The 19,127-nt window shown below is 41.2% G+C and overlaps 1 protein-coding gene across 1 annotated transcript in view; it reads left to right on the top strand.

Moving 5' to 3' along the window:
- Nucleotides 1-19,127, top strand: part of htt (huntingtin) — a 160,291-nt gene that overhangs the window by 81,859 nt on the left and 59,305 nt on the right. The window contains exons 25-31 of the mRNA XM_065430124.1: nucleotides 1,152-1,275; nucleotides 1,339-1,508; nucleotides 1,590-1,738; nucleotides 5,193-5,329; nucleotides 6,796-6,912; nucleotides 9,626-9,748; nucleotides 16,453-16,676. Coding sequence (XP_065286196.1) covers nucleotides 1,152-1,275; nucleotides 1,339-1,508; nucleotides 1,590-1,738; nucleotides 5,193-5,329; nucleotides 6,796-6,912; nucleotides 9,626-9,748; nucleotides 16,453-16,676 — 1,044 coding nt within the window. The remainder of the gene's footprint in view (nucleotides 1-1,151; nucleotides 1,276-1,338; nucleotides 1,509-1,589; nucleotides 1,739-5,192; nucleotides 5,330-6,795; nucleotides 6,913-9,625; nucleotides 9,749-16,452; nucleotides 16,677-19,127) is intronic.

Here is a 19,127-nt window from a genome sequence, read left to right as displayed (position 1 = left end):
CCCACAGGTATATTATCCACAAGCTATGCAGGCACATCGTTACAAGGAAAAATGGGATTCGTAGAATAGGAAGTGATTAAACTAGGTACGAAAGAAATTTCATTTCTGCACTGTACAGTGCAACTGATGTTTCGCTTACATAATCCTGACCAGCTTTTCTGATAAAAGATGCCTCTAACGTTTCCCGAGGAGAAATGAAACTTTGCGTCTGGTTTAATCACTTTTGTTCAACGAATCCCATTTTTCCTTGTAACGATGCGCCTGCGCAGCTTGTGGATATATGGACCTGTGGATTGTGGACCTGTGGGTCTGGCTTCCATAAAATCAGTTGTTAGTTTGCACCTGTGTTCGTCTTACTTTCTATTGTGCCACCGCATTTTGCTGCTTTTCAAGGTGGTCCTCATATCAAAACACCAACTAGTCCAGCATTCACCTCCTGACATTTCATTGAGTCTTAGTTAATAGTGTATGTTGTCACTGCGTAGTGAGATTTTCTCGTGGTTCCTCAATTTAGTACCTACCACAGTAGCTGCAGCATAGTGCTACTGAGCATTAGGTCATTTGCTAAATTTCCAGCTGTGGCAGCCTCATTCTTGTGAAGGCCAGATGCACAAACAGCCATGTGGTGACATTTTGTGCAGATTAAGGAACCCCAGGTAGTTGAAATTAATCAGGATCCCTCTACTATTACGTTTTTTTATAGCTTCAGGTGCATCTCTGAGGCAGTGTTGCTAATTTTTAAAAAAATTAAGTTTGGCAAGTGCCCTCTTTTTTCTTATCCCAAACAATTTTGCAGGAATGGGTGCACTAGATATTGACTAACTGACTTCCTACATTGGGCTTTTTATGTAGACACACATAATTTGTCAGCCTGCATAGACTTGTGTTACACAACTCCAATTGGGGTTTGCAGCACTAGGATCAGACTTTGTGGGCAGTGGGTTATTAAGCCTGCACTTTGTTACCACTTTTACCGTCAATTTCTTTTTGTTTGCTTGTTTCTGGACTTTTATCAGAATTCCCAAGTCTGCATTGCATTACAGAACTTTGCATGGAATGTGGAACTTGCATGTGAATTGCATTGATGTCAGTATTAGTCATTGTAGGTATTTCAAATGACTGAAAACATTGAGTACTATTGTGCTGTGCAGCTGGTTAAGCTGGATGAGGCGAGGCTGTGAAAAGAAGATCTCTGCCTTGCTGAAACCCAGCAACAAGAGAGGCAAGGCAGTACTGGCAGCACACATTCGCCTTTTTGAACCTGTGGTCCTTCAGGTGAGTGCAGTTGCTGGCTGGATGTTTAGACCCATGATCTCGTACTGATACCTTCCTGCACAGGCACTCAAACAGTACACAGTGTCGAGCAGCTCCCATCTTCAAGCTAGTGTTCTCGACTTGTTGGCTCAACTGGTGCACCTCAGAGTCAACTACTGCCTGCTGGACTCGGATCAGATATTTATAGGCTTTGTCATCAAACAGTTTGAATTCATCGAGGAAGGCCAGATCCAGTATGTTTGCATTTATGCACTCTTTTTCGTGCGAATCGTTTGTGCTTGGAACTGACCATATTTCTTGGGACTTCATCGCAGGAATGCTGAAGTGCTCATTCCACAAATCTTCTACTTCTTGGTACTGCTGTCGTATGAGCGCTACCATTCCAAGCCTGTCATCAGTATGCCTGAAATCATACAGCTATGTGATCGCCTGATGGCCAGTGGTCAGCCACCTGACAGATACGGTAAGGCTGAACAATTGCATGGAATGCCTGATTGAATGAAAAAACAAAAATTGCATTCAACATTCCACGGATGCAGTTCTTTTATTATTATAATATATTTTCTTTTTTTCTGAGTAACGTGCATACTGAATAAACAATACTTAGGTATTGAAAGCATATTGAAGAACTAGTTAAAGCACAGCATGCTAGCATTTTAGCCTTTTATGCCGAAAATATATGTAGCATTCTCAAATTTTCATGTTAGTGACGCACATAACATGACATGTACTAGTAGTAGGTACTGGCATTTAAAGAGGTTATGCACATGAAGTGTGGATACCAGGAGAGAGTGACAAACCAAATGCACCTGTCTGTGTTTGGGCACCCGTGTATTCAAATGGTCATCCAGAAAGTGCCCAACGGGCACTACAGCAGTCACATGTGTCTAGGCGTCCTTTTAAGAGGAAGGTTTAGCTCGGGGCCAACTAAGATTTCCCTATTCAAGTACATGTGAAATACAGAGATCCTCTCACTAAACAACTACTGAACCTATTTTGAATGAAGTTTATTACATTTCTCTCCTTTTTTCTTTCTTGCTTTCTTGAACGTACTGAAGTACAAAAGGGCTATTGCAGGAGGGGGTGCAAGTCATAAAGTACAAAAGTAAACATGTCAACAGAAACACAATTTGAGTTCATACAGAAAATAGAGGTATGTTAATAGGCTGCATTGCCAGCTGTACAGAAAAATATGTATTTGATAGAAGGGAATGCATATTGCCAGGTAAAGAATTCCATAGGACAACATTATGTGGGAAAAAATTGTATTTAAATGTGTTAGTGTGAGCGAAAACCAGTTGCAATTTAAGTTCATGATAACTGCAGGTTGAAGTATGTTTAACAACAGATAAGTATTCACTATTTGAAAAGCGGACATGGAGAGTTAAAGGGTAACTCTGGCGATTTTTCACTGTCTACTGACCTTAATCCAGTTTTGAGTATACATTCTCTTTTGCACTCTGATTGTCCGTGCCAAAGATATGTCTGCAAGTCATTTAGTTTTCCTGAAAACAAATTTTAAAGGTTGCCTGCGTGTTCCCAACTCATGCCCATGAATGTACGACTTTTTACTGGCCACCCTATGTTGTGAGGTCTACACCGCCACTTCACTGATAAACAACAAAGCTGGCTCCTTTTTCTACGGAATGACAACTGACAATCATTGTTTAGACAGACGTGATGACCGGTGCTTCTCTTTGTCTTGCCACAGCACAATGTGTTGAGCTTGAGGCTCATCAGCTGCATCGCACGGTGGCGGCGGGGGTTCAAAAGCAAATGGCGATCCTTCAGCACTCATATTGTCGCCCAATTCATTGCTGAGATTGCTGCTGTATAGTTAGAAAGAGCTGGAAAAGGTCCTTGTGTTGTCAGAAGACATTGTCAGCTTCGTTTTTTTGGTGTTAGCACTGCGTGTACAGCGTGTTTAGCACACATTCTGCGTGTTTACATTACAGTAGTGTACTATCTGACGTCATCGACTCATCATAGACGTCACATGAACCAGTTATACATTTTGGTACTTCATTTACTGGTTATTTAAAATTTTGATTAGTTTCTAAACAAAGTGAACCATCCTACCGGGGACAGCACTGGCAATTCCATTTGAAAATGACAATATTCTAACATAGTTAAATAAATTCCGGGCTTGCCGTTTAATGATATTGTACATATATTTCAGTAATAGATTTCATGACGGACAGAAAATGTTCATAAGTTTAATGAAGGAAGATCATATGACGGGGAGAAGTACCTATTGTATCTGCGGCTGTAAAGCGCACAGCTTCTTTTTTTGTGCCTCCTCAAGTGCTGAACACGTGCAAGGAAATCCTGATTGAAGTAAAAATGGGCATTGCAACATTTGAGAAAGAAAGCTTAATTCTGTCGACTGTTGAAAGCCAAATTGTTATTTAGGGCCATATACTTTTCAAAATACTGCCAAAAATTAGAAAGTAAGAAAATTAAAGTGTAAAGTCTACAAATCTGTTACTCTACGTTAAAAATGCATGACAGTTCTGTGAACTGTATCTGTTGAAGCATCTGAAGTAAACAAATGTTATAGTGTACAAGTTTACAATTTACGTCAAATTGTTAAATATTTACGAGGGTGTTTCCAAAGGCCCTTCTCCCAAATTAGTGGTATAATTCAGAGCAATGTTTATTACATCAATTTTGTCTGCTTTAGATGTCATAATAGGTGCAGCGTATAGAATTGTGATATCATTTTTCATTGCTGAGCTTGAGTTGTAAACTTGGTGCTCCAATTTTTCCAAATTTCCTGATTTTCAAGAATTTTTCATCAGAAGAAAATCTGATGGCCTAAATAAAAAACCAGCTGCCGGCAGTGCACAGATTTTAACCTTTCTTTAAATACAATAAACCTCCTCAGATTTGGTACAGTCCAAGCAAAATTATTTCTGCATTTCCATGTATTTAGATGCAGCTCCAGAGATAAAGCTTCCTTTTAAGTGGGATTTGCATTACTAATTGGGGCACAAACTAGTTCCACAATCTTGTTTTTAAGTAGGGATGCACAAATATCAAATTTTTTTAATACGAATCGAATGTGAATATTTAGCCGCGAATGTCGAATGATATGCACTTACATTTATTAGCAGGTCGGGCCAACTTGTTATTTTGGAACATTGCGATTACATTGTCAATGTTAAAAAACTAGACTAGTAATCCGTTATGCCATAACATTGTGTATTTGGCTCATTTCCACTAGCTGTCCTCGCCAGCCTGTGCCTTATTATACTGCATCAAATGCCCCTAAAATCAGAGGCATTTGATCCTATGCCAGTCGTCACTTATCGCACTTACCGTCAAGCAATAAGCTGCGAATTCTGGGTGGTGCTGCAAAAAAAATTACATAAGAAAGAAATAATAATGCACCCTAGCTGTTTGCATACTTGTGCCCCTTGCTACTGAGAGGCTGGCATTCTTTGCAAAGTTTATATGTATAGTGGCTAAGTGTGCTTTACAGGCAAAATTTTGCTAGCAGTACGAAATCGTCGCAAAATTAAGCACAATATCGCCCCAATATTCTTAGCTTAAATAGAAACAAGTGCTAAGAACCATGCTTGCTCCCACACAGCCAGCAATATATTTGATTGGATTCGAATGTGCGTATCCAACTGAATATTCGAACATTTTCGAATGTATATTGTTCGAATCTAATACTACTATTAAGATATAATATTCTAACGTTTTGAATATTCGCATACTCCTAAGTGTGCACAGCTGGTCTTATCTCTTTGCCGCTTCCAGTATATGCCGTCAACACATTCAGTAACATCTGTTCTGTCATATGATGGTGTTGTTGGTGTAACTTCCCACACATTTCTTTCTTTACTCCACAAAAGACTGTGTGGAGTTGCATAGTGTTCAGTGAATAATTCTTGGCCCTCTGTTTTCAGTAATACCAGCATTACAGGCTATTGTGGAGGACCTGTTCTTGCTACCTAGTGCAAATAGAACAGATTCACGCAAGGAGCTGGAGACTCAGCGAGAAGTCGTTGTTTCTGTTTTGCTGCGGCTTATTCAGTACCCTGAGGTGAGTGGCCATATGTGTTAGATTGGATTCGTAGTGTCTGCATTGCTCATCTGTCAAGGGATGGAAGGATTGTTTTTCTGATATTACATATCTAATATTGCTTGGAGCCCACATGTAGGATGTCTTGACTAATATGCACTGGGCTTTAAAATTTTCTTGACAAGAATAAGGTGCATTATGTTAGCTGTGGTGTTTCAAATCTGCCACTATTCTTCATATAAACAAGACAGAAGTTCATAGAAAGCTGATGGCATGAAGCGACCAGCAGGTCAAACAAGGAATGTTGCTTAAGCCAATGTTCCGACAAGGGGACTTGTCTTTGCCAAGGCAGCAACTGCTTCCTTAGCAGCATTTTTATGTATGCGTAGCTCACTTTCCCCCACCTTCATTGGTGGAGAAGTATGTAGAGTAGGGTGAGTGAAGTCGAAGTGCTCAAAGGTGGAGGGAGGGTTGTGTTAGCAAGCGAAATAAGGAGGGCAAGGGTAGTGTTGCCAGTTTTATTAAGAAGTAGGGGTTACAAAAACAGAAAAAGAAAAAAAAATGTACACGTGTAAGCAGGCACTGTTGATCTCGTTGGTCTAGTTTTTCCAAAAAAGGAAGTAAGAAGACAGTTGAAAAATTAGTCAGAACATTTTCTCCAGGGACATCCCTTGTTCAACTGCTGTTGATTTTTCATATATATATATATATATATATATATATATATATATATATATATATATATATATATATACCAAGAGATAAGTGTATAACAGCTGTGTCTTACCAGTACTCACGTACGGGGCAGAAACCTGGAGGCTTACGAAAAGGGTTCTACTTAAATTGAGGACGACGCAACAGGCTATGGAAAGAAGCATGATAGGTGTAACATTAAAGGATAAGAAAAGAGCAGATTGGGTGAAGGAACAAACGCGAGGTAATGACATCTTAGTTGAACTCAAGAAAAAGAAATGGTCATGGGCAGGACATGTAATGAGGAATGAAGATAACCGATGTTCATTAAGGGTTACGGACTGGATTCCAAGGGAAGGGAAGCATAGCAGGGGGCGGCAGAAAGTTAGGTGGGTGGATGAGATTAAGAAGTTTGCAGGGACAACATGGCCACAATTAGTACATGACCGGGGTAGTTGGAAAAGTATGGGAGAGGCCTTTGCCCTGCAGTGGGCGTAACCTGACTGATGATATATATATATATATATATATATATATATATATATATATATATATATATATATATATATGTGCTTGATGACTGAGATCGATTTTCTGAGTCCTTAAAAACAAATTCGTGGTGCATGTTTTGATCTGAAAGTTGTAAATAGCCTTGAAGACATAAAATTCAGTTGCTTGCAGCACATTCCGTTTTAGAGGACTCTGTGTTTAAAAAAGAAAAGGAGAGAGATGGATCCTCTACATTTTATTCATCTTTCTGATTTTTCTGATTTTCTGACTGCTGGTCCCTGTAGGTATTGGAGCTCCTCTTGGCAGTGGTTCACCACAGCTACCAGGAAGGAGAGGACAGGTGGAAGAAGTTTTCTAGGCAGCTCATTGACGTCATCTTACCACTGATGTCGCGCACACAGGTGCTGCGCCCTTTTGTTTCCCGGACATGTGGAAAAGTCTCTTTCCACCTAAAAATTTGAATGATTTGACTTAGCCCCGAACCCATGTAATTCTGTAAATAGCAGGAAAACATTCGAAGTTTAGATTGCGAATGGAATATTCCACACTATTCGTATTCAAAAAAGAACTATTTTCAGGGTGTCTACCAACTGGAAAACACAGGAATTCTCAGGGATTTTGAATAATCTGGAAAAACACACGGAACACTGGGGGAATTTGTGCTTCAATCAGGGAAAATTAGCTGTCATTTTATTTAAAGGGAACGAAAGTCGCCCTACTGCTGGCTCGAGTAAAAGAGAAGAATCATAACGTATTGTCTTTGACGCTGTGTCGTCAGCTGGAGGAGTTGCCAGTGTACAGTCAACGACTGATTTTCCAAACGCCCGAATTTTGTGAAATGCCCAAATTATGGGAACGGCTTCGCAGCAGCACCACATGCCTCATAGAGTCAGTGTATATGAATGTATATGAACGTCTGTAATTCCAGACGCAAGAACCCTTCGCTGTCCGATTTTCTGGACTTTTTGCCGCTACCGCGGGTCCGAAGCAGCATTAATCAAAGCCAACACCACCGTTTTGATTATCTCGCCACCTCTAACCAGCGCTCTCGCACGCAGATCTGCTGGCAGCCGTAGACACCACAGCGGCAACGCTGGGCTTAGCTGCTTCGACATTCGCTATTAAGTTTCTTGCTGTTTGGTGCCGTGTTTTTCATTGAAAGAATTGGCCACTGTAAGTGATGGCACTGACTCCGCCTCTGTAATCCTCTTGATTGGCTTCGAAGCTTAGAAAGCATGGCACATCGCATAGGGCAGGTTTCCAAAAGCAGCTTCGCCTCGGCACAGCAATGTTATACGGTGAAGCCTAACAAGCGTGGGAAGGGTCAATTGTCGCAGGACACAGTATATATTCCTTAATTATACACACGTGCACCCACCATCTGCTGTCACAGTACGAGCACTGATATGCCTAAGAATTGTACTGGCAGGCGTTAAGAGCATTTTCGAACGGGCCTGTGAGGATTTGAGCCCTTAAGGTAGTAAAAGACATGCATTTATTTTTTTGGACTGCCCAATTTTATTTTTCGGACGCTTTCATGGCCCCTAGGGAGAATGAAAAATCGGATGTTGACTGTACAAGTGACCAAGAGTATGCTTCAACTGGTCCATGGGGTGAACGCACAGCGGAACAAGGACAATAACAGAAGTGACCGACAGAAGTGACCGAAAGGGACTGTGCCGCCTCTTCTTTGAAGGAGCTTGAGCTCAAAAAGCAAAGTATTGGGTTACACAAAGATGCAGGTGACCCTCATCCAAACCAAAATAAACTCATGAAAGCAGTAAAACTCAATACGGAGGCATTGTGCGTGGGCTAAGAGTATGTGAGGACAATTGAGGTTGACTTTCCAACTGCTGAGAAAATCTCACTTGTGACAAAGTTCGGCCCTAATACCAATGATCTTGCTATCACTTGATAGAAATAGCTCATTTTCGAAAATATTTGCTTCTGTATGCATCTCTTTTTATAGTATCTGAAAATCTTTGACTTGATTTACAATGGGCTTTATCATTTTTCTTTTTCGAAGCTATTTTATTTGTTGTGCATTTTACTATCCCTTACCTTCTATTTTGAATAAAATAAACACTGCTTCTTACTATTCAAACTGGATTAATTTGTTTTCTTATTTTTATAAATGCTTACTTGAGAGTGACAACATAGGGCGACGTGGTGTCTGCATGTCGTGACATAAAATAAAGTTCTGTGTCACTCAAGGAAAACCTGCAAAACTCGGGGAATTTGAAAATGTGAACTTGGTAGACACCCTACCCTGTATTTGGTATATTCCAATATTAGAAAGTAACTAAATATTTTGCAACAAGTGACGATTAAAGTCTTGTTACTGTTCTCTGTCAGGTAAACGGTATATTGTAAATTATCAGAAGTGAGACAACAAAAAAGTTTTGCAAGTAATGCAAAAACAAACTGGGTAATACAAGCTTTGGTTTTGTTTTTGTGGTGGAAGCCTACATGACAACCTGTAATTTTTGCTTGTACATAGTCTGACATTTAGTGTTTTTGGCAGTCTAGTCATGTAGCAGTTTTATATTTTACACTACATACATCCAGTGATGTAGCGTTAAATGTAGGGATGTAGTGATTTAGTGTAAAGAACTGCACTAATTTTCCAATAAATAAGCGACCGATTACTGCTTCTTAAACATAAAAACAAGTCAGAATTGTTTGAACACACTCACAAAAAACATTGCTGACCTGCTGGAAAATGTGGGAAATACTTACTTGTTTTTTGTCTTGTATAATTAAAAATTAGTACAGCTCTTTGCAATGTACTTCCTTTAAGATGAGAATGAAGGAACCATTAAAATCTATTTTGTATTATTAGATATCACATATTCAGTATAACAGAAGTGCACATAGTCTAATATGAAAATGGTCAAAATGAAAGAATGGTCTCCAACAAGTTCCATCGTTTTTATCCAAGCTCATCTGAAATGTATATTACTGTGGCTTGCATATCCAGATCCTTTGGATAAGCACAATGCTGTGCACAGACAGCCGGAGTATCAGTAATGCTTGTGCCAAAAAGAGAAAAAAAAAGGAATTAGTGCCATATGCTTTTGTAACCTGTATGCCATAACTGTTTGTCATTTTCAGGTCCACTTAGATACCAGGCATTCACTCAGTGTCTTGCAGAGGCTGTTTGATGCTGTGTCACCAAGTGTATTCCGGCCCGTTGACATTTTGCTCAAAGCTCTCTTTGTTTGCCCCACAGATCCAGTGAGTAGCATTCATCCATTGTCAACAAATTTCTTTCTGTTATTGCTTTAATGTATTTGTTTTTTTTCAGTGGCATAGATAAAGTGAGTTAGTATATCCACCAGCATTTAGAGGATGCCAAATTAGTGGTTGTACAGCATTTGTGACAAAGTGTAGCTTTAAGCTGTAAAAATTCATATAGCATTGTAAATATGTATGTATTATGGGTGTGTGAATACTGAATAGTAGATTTCAAATTGAACATTGAATTGAAGAAAGAAAGAAAAAATCCATATATCATATAAAATATTAACATTTTTTGCAAAATTTAATGCTTACAAATTTTGGGAAAGAAAATATGCTGCTGCACATGCTTGGGTGTCTCCTAGCACAACACAACATGAATGAAGCAAGCTGTCAGTAACTTAGATATACAGTACGGTCTACTCTTATTAAAGGCAATACCAAATTAGTTTGTCAGCATGGAAAAAAAATTTTTATCAATAGAACTTCTGTTGAATAGAATCAAGTGCTTTATTCCCACTGAGACTAGTGAATTAATGTACATTCTCTTGTACTGAATACCAGTGAGGTTTGCACTTTAACTCTTTCGGGACCGGGGAAAAAACAGGCAATTCTGATGGGTGTCAAAAATTATTTTTTATTACGAATAGTCATTGCGCTATATTGCTGCAATGTTTATCAAAATGTAGCTAATTAGATGGTCTTTCATGCATAAAGAAAGGTTAGACCTAAAAGTGATATATAATATTTTTTAAAAAATCTCAAATTCAAGATTTGCTGAAAGAACAACATAAAAAAGTTGGAAAAGTCATGGATATACAAGTGGAAAAACATAATAAAAAAAATTCAAGATATACAAAATGTGCTACAATGCCTCCTTTCTTGCTTGTGAAAATTTGGCACGCGTATCTACAACTGTCTTTTTTTGTGTGAAATCTAGCTTGCACCAGTGGTCAGCCACTCAGGTCCCACGGTTCTTGTGCCACTCGACGAAGCAGTTCCGGGCAGTCGTAAAACACAAGTGAACTTGGCATGTGCTGCAAAAGACATTAGTTTTGAGCTCGATTTTCTTCTGCTCATAGCACAGCTTGCAGTTTCTGCGTTTTGCCACTTTTTCCGGCTTGTGGAGCGCATGTTTTGCGACGGGTGGTGGAGGCGTGTGTGCTTGCTTGGCACCGTCAAGATTCAGAAGCTGCCGAATGAGCTCTTCTCTAAAAGCTAGGTGGTCAAACCCGGCAGTGCGTGCCAGCTCAGGAATCTCTGGGTGCAATGTGCGGTGAGCTTGGAAGAGTACGAAACTGTTCACACATGCAATATCGATGCAGTGGAAGAACAGAGTCTTCCACCACCGTACGCTTCTCATGAGAACATTATAATATCCAATCATTTGATCCGATTTATCTACGCCTAGCATGCCAGCATTATAATCATGGATCAGCAGAGGCTTTGTTATAGATATCTGAGTCCAGGAGTTTTGCCTTCTTTCCCTTCTTTTTGCGGTGACCGTGTCATTTGCAGTATGAACCGTGCTCATCATGTTGACAACACGCCGGTGTTTCCACTGAACGTACAGGATGTTCTGATCGCGCAACCATCGAATGTCGCCACGTCGAGCTTTTTTTTGCCACCGTGCATCCTTCAGTTCGGCAGGAAATCCTCGGCGATCCTTGCGTGTGGTTCCGCAAGCCAATGTTTTTCGGCTGAGAAGATGACTGAACAGGCTAGTAGAAGTGTAAAAATTGTCCATAAAGATCCTGTAGCCCTGATCAAGATATCTGTGACACAGCTGGCAAACTACGTCGAAAGCTAAGCCATGGGGCCCTGGCTGCTCACGCTTACCGGTATACACACTAAACTGCACAGTATATCCGGTGCCAGGGTCAGCTAGGACCCACAGCTTGTAGCCCCATTTTGTTACTTTATCTTTGATATACTGTCGGATGCCTGACCGCCCTTTCGATTTCACCATGCACTCATCCACGGAAAGATCGCGATGTGGCTGGAAAAGATTCGCTGACACTTCGTTCATGTGTTGCAGGAGCCACCACATGTATCGGAGCTTTCCTCTTGAACTTTGAGTGACGTCGTCCAAGTCTGCAACTTGCAACATTGCGAGTAGAGCTATGAACCGGCGTCGCCGCATGATCCGTGGTGGGAGCAGACCGCTGTACAGATCTCCTACGTTCCAATACAGCTTCAGCCGAGGAACCTTCACAACGCCCATGTAAATTACGAGTCCGATAAACTTTAGCATTTCACTTGGGGTGACTTCTTCCCAAGATCCATCGGAACAAGCATGCGTTGGTTTTTCCAAGAGTCCAAGCATACTTGTTCGTGTTGTCACAAATTGTTTCGATCACATTCATCGAGAAAAACAGAAGAAAGAAGTCCAGAGCAGTCAAGAATTTCTTTGATCCGCTTCTGAGCGCCACGCCCACTTCTGCGTCCAAGTACACGCCAGGTTCCCGTCGCGGCGAAAACTCAATCCGCTTCTGCGCTGGCGGCAGCAGATCATTGCCGTAGCTTGTTGAGACCCTATCAAGTAAAGATAAAATAATGAGAACATATAGCGAGCCCGTTCACCTACTCCAGAAAGAAATGAATGTGGAACTATGCTCACCTTCGGCTACTAGATGAAGTCCGTGGCTCATCATCATCCGAATCGGAGTCCGAAATAAAATCGGAGCTGCCGAAGTCGTCTTCAGACTCTTCGCTGCTCGGTTCATCAAAAAAATCCGTTGCCGAAGCAGCGGAATCGCGCGATTGACGGCGTTCTTTTCGAGCGACCGGACGCGAGCACGACGCCATTTTCCACTGCGTCCGCCGCCGCCGCAATCGAGAAAATTCTCTCTCGCGTATCGCCACCTGCTGGAAATGAAAGAAACTATGCCGAAACCGAGAGTCTAGTTCCTGACGACCTCCTAGATGGAGCTACATGTCCAAGCGCGCAGAAATTTGAACGGGGCAGTGCGCGCAAAACCATCGATCATATATGATCGATGGCCTATGGGCCGGTCCCGAAAGTGTTAATAGCAGACCTGTGTTTTGTGGCAATCTTTTTATTGGTTGCATAGAAAGTTTTGCTTTCCAGTTTTTCTCCTAAATACAGAAAGGCTATCCTAACTCTACGGAAGGTGGGTTATTGTAAGGCCAATCTGTGCAACAGACGAAAAAACTGCCCATCATATTGCTTGATCACCACACCGCATGTAGCCAGCGCTGTCCACGCCGTTTCATTGTCAGGTTCGGCGTGATTTGCCACCTGTAAAGGATTCTGAAAAATGGAGGGTCACAGCAAGTTTGCGCAATATTCGCTTTTACCACCCCGTCCCCACCCCCCTTTCCATCCGCCATCCTCACAGATGCATGCAACCGGCCATCACACGTTCGCACCCGCTGTGTAAATCGAAAGCTAGTCTTGTGACAGGTTGCAAAAAGAGGCCGATGTGCATCTACAAATGGCGTTGAGAACGAGAGGCCACCATATGGCATGTTTAAAAGATGCAACCATGAACAACTTTATTGCAATGTCAAGCACTTGCTTTCATTTGCAAGGCGGTTTGTCAGCTTCTCAGTGTTGCACAACTGCTGCGAATAGATCGCATCAACTTGGCACCAAACCCCAGCTTTAGTCACCGGCGACCGATGAAGCAATGCCAATTAGGCCGAATGGCTTATACAGTGTCCTATACTGTATAGGTCATACTGTATACACCGTTTTTTCATGGGCGCCACCATATTGCTCTGCAGTGGTGCCATCTATGGGCAGTTGGCATGCTGGCTTGGGCGAGCGCTCCGTTTTGCATGGCAGGTATACGTTCGCCGATAGTTTGTGGTGTTTGTCTTCGCGCTCGCGCGGTCTGTTTAGCATAACGTGCGTCTTCTATGCACTAAACAGTTCTGTGAGACGTACTGAGGTGGTTTAAGTCGGTATGGCTGGACTTTCTGCTGGCATTGGGGCAGACGGAGCACGTAGCGCGATGCGTGCACACATATATTTGAGCCTACAATCAGCCTCAGAGATCAATTGTGTATTTCTGAATGTTCCATCCACTACTGTAACCTTATTGCAGTATTAGCCTCTAGTTCTAAGCTGCAGTTTAGGAGAAATGAAACATACGCGACAATCGTAACAGCGTGAGTACCATTCTGCTACGGAGCTGTGCTGCTATACTTTGACAAGCGTTCAAACTGTTTGCTGCAGGTTACGTTGCGTGACTACTTTGTTCAATGGATAAGGTTTCCACCCATGAATAAAATAGTTTTGGCTAGTAATAGCAGCATACCTTATAGTCTGAATTAAGCTTATCTAGCAAAGCGACCGTTTACGAACTGCGCGAGCATCCTAAGCAGTGGTAGGTGCTGGATTACAGATATCGTTGTTCTATGTAGCGCATGGTCCAAGCATACGACATCAGCGGCTATATCATTATATATATCAGCGGTTATAATAATAAACATTGTGCGGCATGCATCGATCCCTGCATCCCTGCAACGATCCCTGCATCGGGTCAACTTCAGGGAGCGCTCAAAGTGACAAAGTTCACTACCGTGTCAGCTGGGGCAGCCCATCCATGGCACGTTGAGCTCTCCTTTTACGCTGAAAATGAAGCAAAACACTCACTTGGGTGGCATCGAGCGCAAGGTGCTCCGCTGCACAAATTGTGGCACTGCGGGGATCTCTACAGCAAATATATCAAAAAATCGAGTGGTAGATATTTGATTCGTGTATCAAATTGTTTGAAGGTTCACTATTTGATTAGATTTGGTGATATTTTAGTATTCCCACATCCCTAGTATGTATATATAACTTGAAAAGGCAATTCTTGAATAGAAAGTGGTTCTCACTAAAGGTAGACGTAACGGCAGTCATCAAAAGTGTCTGGTAAAGATTTACATCAGTGGCAATTCAACCGTGCCATTTGTGCCACTTTGCAACAATTTTATTTGTATGCGCTTCGCTGTGTCCACATATGTTTAATTTCTGTCTATTGCACTTATGTATGCTATTGCATCTCTTCAACCTTTGTTATAAAAATTAGTTTGCAAGAAGCATCTGCTGTTAAATTTAATTTTCACCTGACTTTTGCTGCTTGATGAACTCGAGTATATTTAACATTTGTGGATTACGAATAATCCTAGATTAAAGCAAATTTGTTGTTGAATTCCTGTTTTTGAATGGTGGGCATTTAAACACGCACTGTTTAAATGCCCACAGCACGCACTGTTTTCTGCCCTTGGCAATGTGCTGTGCACATTTCAACCACCTCATGCAGCAGCACAATAGAGGGTTTTAGATTAGGGGACACAAGCTGCACCCAAGCATTGGGGGACACTACCTGCCGGGCATACAAAAGAACCCAAAGTGGGCACAAAATAGTGCAAAAAGCCCACAATGGAGTTTGTGCCCCCAATGTTAGGGTGCAGCTTTTGTCCCCTAATTTAAAGCTCTCCAATGTATGCTGATTTATTTTTATTTTCACATAAACGTTTCCGTTTTGGCACTACCATTGCAAATACAATTGTCAACCTTGAGCCTTCAGTGCTGACATTAAAATTTGTGAAAAAGTGTATGATGTAATAAGGAATTACTTTTGCAATGCATCAGCACTGTTGCAAATAATCTTTCTGTTACGAAACAAATAGCTCCATAACAGCTTTTACAGCAAAGCTGTTAGCCTCTAGTTAGTCCGGATTTTTCCTTTGCGCGTGCATGGTGCTCTCATAAAAATAAATGGCAGCTGGACGGCTGGAAAACGAAATAATGTTTTCTTGTCTATTTGAATCGCAATCTGATGCTATCATGCCTGCAAGTTGTGTGTAAGTCGCACTTTACAAATTTTCTGACATCCTTTGAGAAATTCAATTAGTTCAATAATGCAGCCTACTAGAATGAGGGTGTGTGCTGTACTAACGGTAGCTGCGGCCACTCAGACAGACCTCAAGCAGCAGCTGAAACGGCATCTGAAAAAGTTTTTTGTCTTTCAGTTTCCGCGTAACAGATTTGCTTTCTTGTATATTCAACTAACAGTCCAAAGCTATCATGTCTGCAGCTTGTGTGTAAGTCGTACTGTGCACATTTTTCTGATGCAGCTTACCTTTAGGTATTTTATTCATTTAGGGCCTAGAAGAATGAGGATGCATACTGCACTTCCGCACACATGCATGCACGTGGGACATACATCACTTGTGGTGGTGGTCCTTGTGTAATGTCATGTAACGTCGGTTGGGCTTGCCTGGCATCAGCAACAACTTCGCTGTACATCTTCTTTTACAGGGTGGAATTGAGGTGGTTTTTTCTTTTCTTTTTTTTTTTTCTGCTCCATAACTCTAATGGGCTGTATTCATAGATGGCCCTGTTTCCTAAGGAAGCCGAGCACTAGTTGTAGTAAAATCGTGTAGTAGTATTTGGGCATAACCGTACGTCTGCAGAAAATGATGTGATAACTAAATGTTTTTCATCTTTATACAGAAGCACCTAATTTGTATTTGTAATCTCAAAACAACAATCACACAGCCCTGGCACTGCAGACACACACACAAACACTTGCACACCAATGTTAAAAATGTTTAGTGCTTGATAATTAGGGAAGCAGCCTCTACAGACATGTATGATTGTGTCTAAGGCAAACACAGAATTGCATTGAGTGTGTAGCTGGGCTCTTGGCGAGCTTTCGTGATATGGAAATGCTTTGACACAGGTGGGGGCCGAGTCTCAGGCTGGCTTTCGGGCTGAGCGTTGGATGTGTCTAGTACTGATGAGCCTGCGTGTACTGCTGGCCTACACGAAGGAGGAGGTGGTGCTTTCCCGGCTGGCTGACCTTCTGCTGCCCTTGCGAGTCCCTCATGCTCTGGCACCTGAGGCTCTCTTTGACCCACTAGACATTGACTCTTTGGGTGACAACATGGAAAAGGCTGTAGCAAGGTGGGTGGACCTTTTTTGTATAGCGGATAGCCACAAGCAGGTAGTGTGCAAATAGTAATTTTCGAGACCAAATAGGACACGATTCAAAGAGTGCCAGAAGCAAATAGAATTGAATACTTTTCAAATAGTTTTCGAATGAGGAATAGCCGTTCTCACCATCAATCTTCACATCCTACCTAGTATATTCACAACGGGAGCAAGTTTCTGTCATTACATTACATGTTATGAAGCTTTGTTTATTAAAAACTAAGATGGAGCATAAGGAGCAAGCAAGCAGTTTATTCGTATACACAGGGCTCACCGTTGAGTGTGAATGATAGTGGTTTAGCCAGGAAAGCCTGGCTCCCTGAGTGACATATTGCATGCTTTCCTACATATCTTCCCATGTTTTATGTATACCATGGCTGCCAGGGTGGAATTTATTGCACAGTTGGCAACTTGAAGTATTCAAAAGTTATTAGAAAAATATTGTTAATATTAGCCGCAGTGGCTTAGCAGCTATGGTGTTGCACTGCTAAGAACAAGGTCGCGGGATCAAATCCCGGCCGCCGTGGCCACATTTCGGTGGCAGTGAATGCAAAAACACTTGTGTCCTGTGCATTGGGGGCCCGTTAAAGATCCCGTAGCGGTCAAAATTAATCCGAAGTCCTCCACTACGGCATTACTCATAATCAAATCGTGGTTTTGACACGTAAAACCCCAGAATTTAAAATATTTGTAGTATTTGACTAGTGACTATTCAATTCAAAGACCAAATAAAATAGGGCACTATTCAATTCGCCATTTGAAAGTTTTGAACATTTTCACAACCCTAGCCACCAGTTGAGTTAGCTGGCCACTCACAGCAGCTGAAGAAGTGAGGGCAAAGTAGCTTCTTAGCAGTCTATAGTTTAGTTACAAGATAAGAGTGCTGTAGCAAGCACATCTTGAAGGGAATTTGTTTGCATGTGCTAGCCAAACATCTTTACTCATTCTATTTCCATCTCTGCTCCTCTGTCGGACAGAGTGTTGGCATTAATCTCAAGGCCAGGGAAGTATTTTTCAAGGTTCAAAGTTTATTACTGTGGCCATGGAGAAGTTGGAAAAACATTTGGTTCGGCATATTATTGTTGGGGCAGCTATGTTACTACTCACAGTGGGTTCACAAGGAGGTTCTATATTAGTGACATGCGGGTAACCTCTCCTCTTATCTCTCTGCATAGTCCCCCATGTACTGTGTGGGCATGCATTTGCACTGTCTCCTATGTACCAGTGTTGCTAGTTGGTATTCTGGCATGCCCTCTTCATGCCTTTGACAGCTATATAGAAAATGTTTTTGTTAAAGATGAAGAGCAAGCAGTACACGCTTTTGTAAAAGGAGCTTCCCTGAATTCTAAAGTTGCAATCAGAGTATCAGTAGTCTATTTTCTCATTCTATTGCTAACTGAAAGTTTCTCAAATTCAAAGCAATTTAACCATTGTAGTGCAACAGAAATCAGTTGGATTCCATATAAGCCAAAACAACTGCTTCGCTCGCAACTATATTGATATTACTGTATGTTGCTGTTGGCAAATTCAAGTGATATTAGGTACAAGCTGGATGTGAGAGCAATGATTATCAGCATGTTTGTTGTATTGGTGGTAAACATAATTCTTATGCTCTTCTTGAGTCTCGTTCTCAGCTAGAATGCTGTATTATGCCAAGTTATGTCACAGAACAATCTGTTCTACATCTCGCATACATCTCACGTAATACACACAAAGCACTAAAACAGCCAAAACATTTTCGCTCGTAAGTGAAGTTCTTGCCATTAAGGGGAGCCATGGGTCTTGGAGACAAACAAATAAATAAATAAGTATATTTTTCATTTTTTTTTCATAATTTTTTAATCTACATTTTATGGTGTATCTACTGGCAAAAGCTGGCACAAAATGACCTGTCATTGAAGGGAGAAAAAAAAAGAGAAGAAATGTATTCATACTTCTAAATACTAACTTTTGCCATGAAAGCACTGCATGAAAATGACCCGTTTTCTGTCGTTAACAATTCCAAAACCACTTATCATAGCCAGGCTATGCTGGTCTCATTGGAAAAAGCATATTTCCAGCTTGCTTTCTTGTCAAAAAGGATCCTTCAGTGCTGCTTCAGCAGAAATGTGCGTGGTTTTATAGTTCGAAATTTATATTTTTGCCCTCTTATTAGTTTTTTGCATCTTTCTAAAAAATATATATATATTTTTTTCCAAGTCGCATATTTTGGGAGCAACACTGTCTCGCTCCTACTCATTCAATTCTCCTCATTTTTTTTTAACTCAATGCTAGAGAGTTTTAAAGTGCAGAACCACTGTGATATAGTGTTTTAGGACATGTCACATTTTGAAACCTTTTAGAAATCACCAACGACAATTCACACATGCATTGTCGCGGTTTAAGAATTTCAAAACTTCGTCTAAAATATAATTCAAACATTGA

This window comes from Dermacentor albipictus, chromosome 1, assembly GCF_038994185.2.
Source record: "Dermacentor albipictus isolate Rhodes 1998 colony chromosome 1, USDA_Dalb.pri_finalv2, whole genome shotgun sequence".
NCBI classification, from domain to species: Eukaryota; Metazoa; Arthropoda; class Arachnida; order Ixodida; family Ixodidae; genus Dermacentor; species Dermacentor albipictus.
This window is presented reverse-complemented; position numbering and strand designations above follow the sequence as displayed.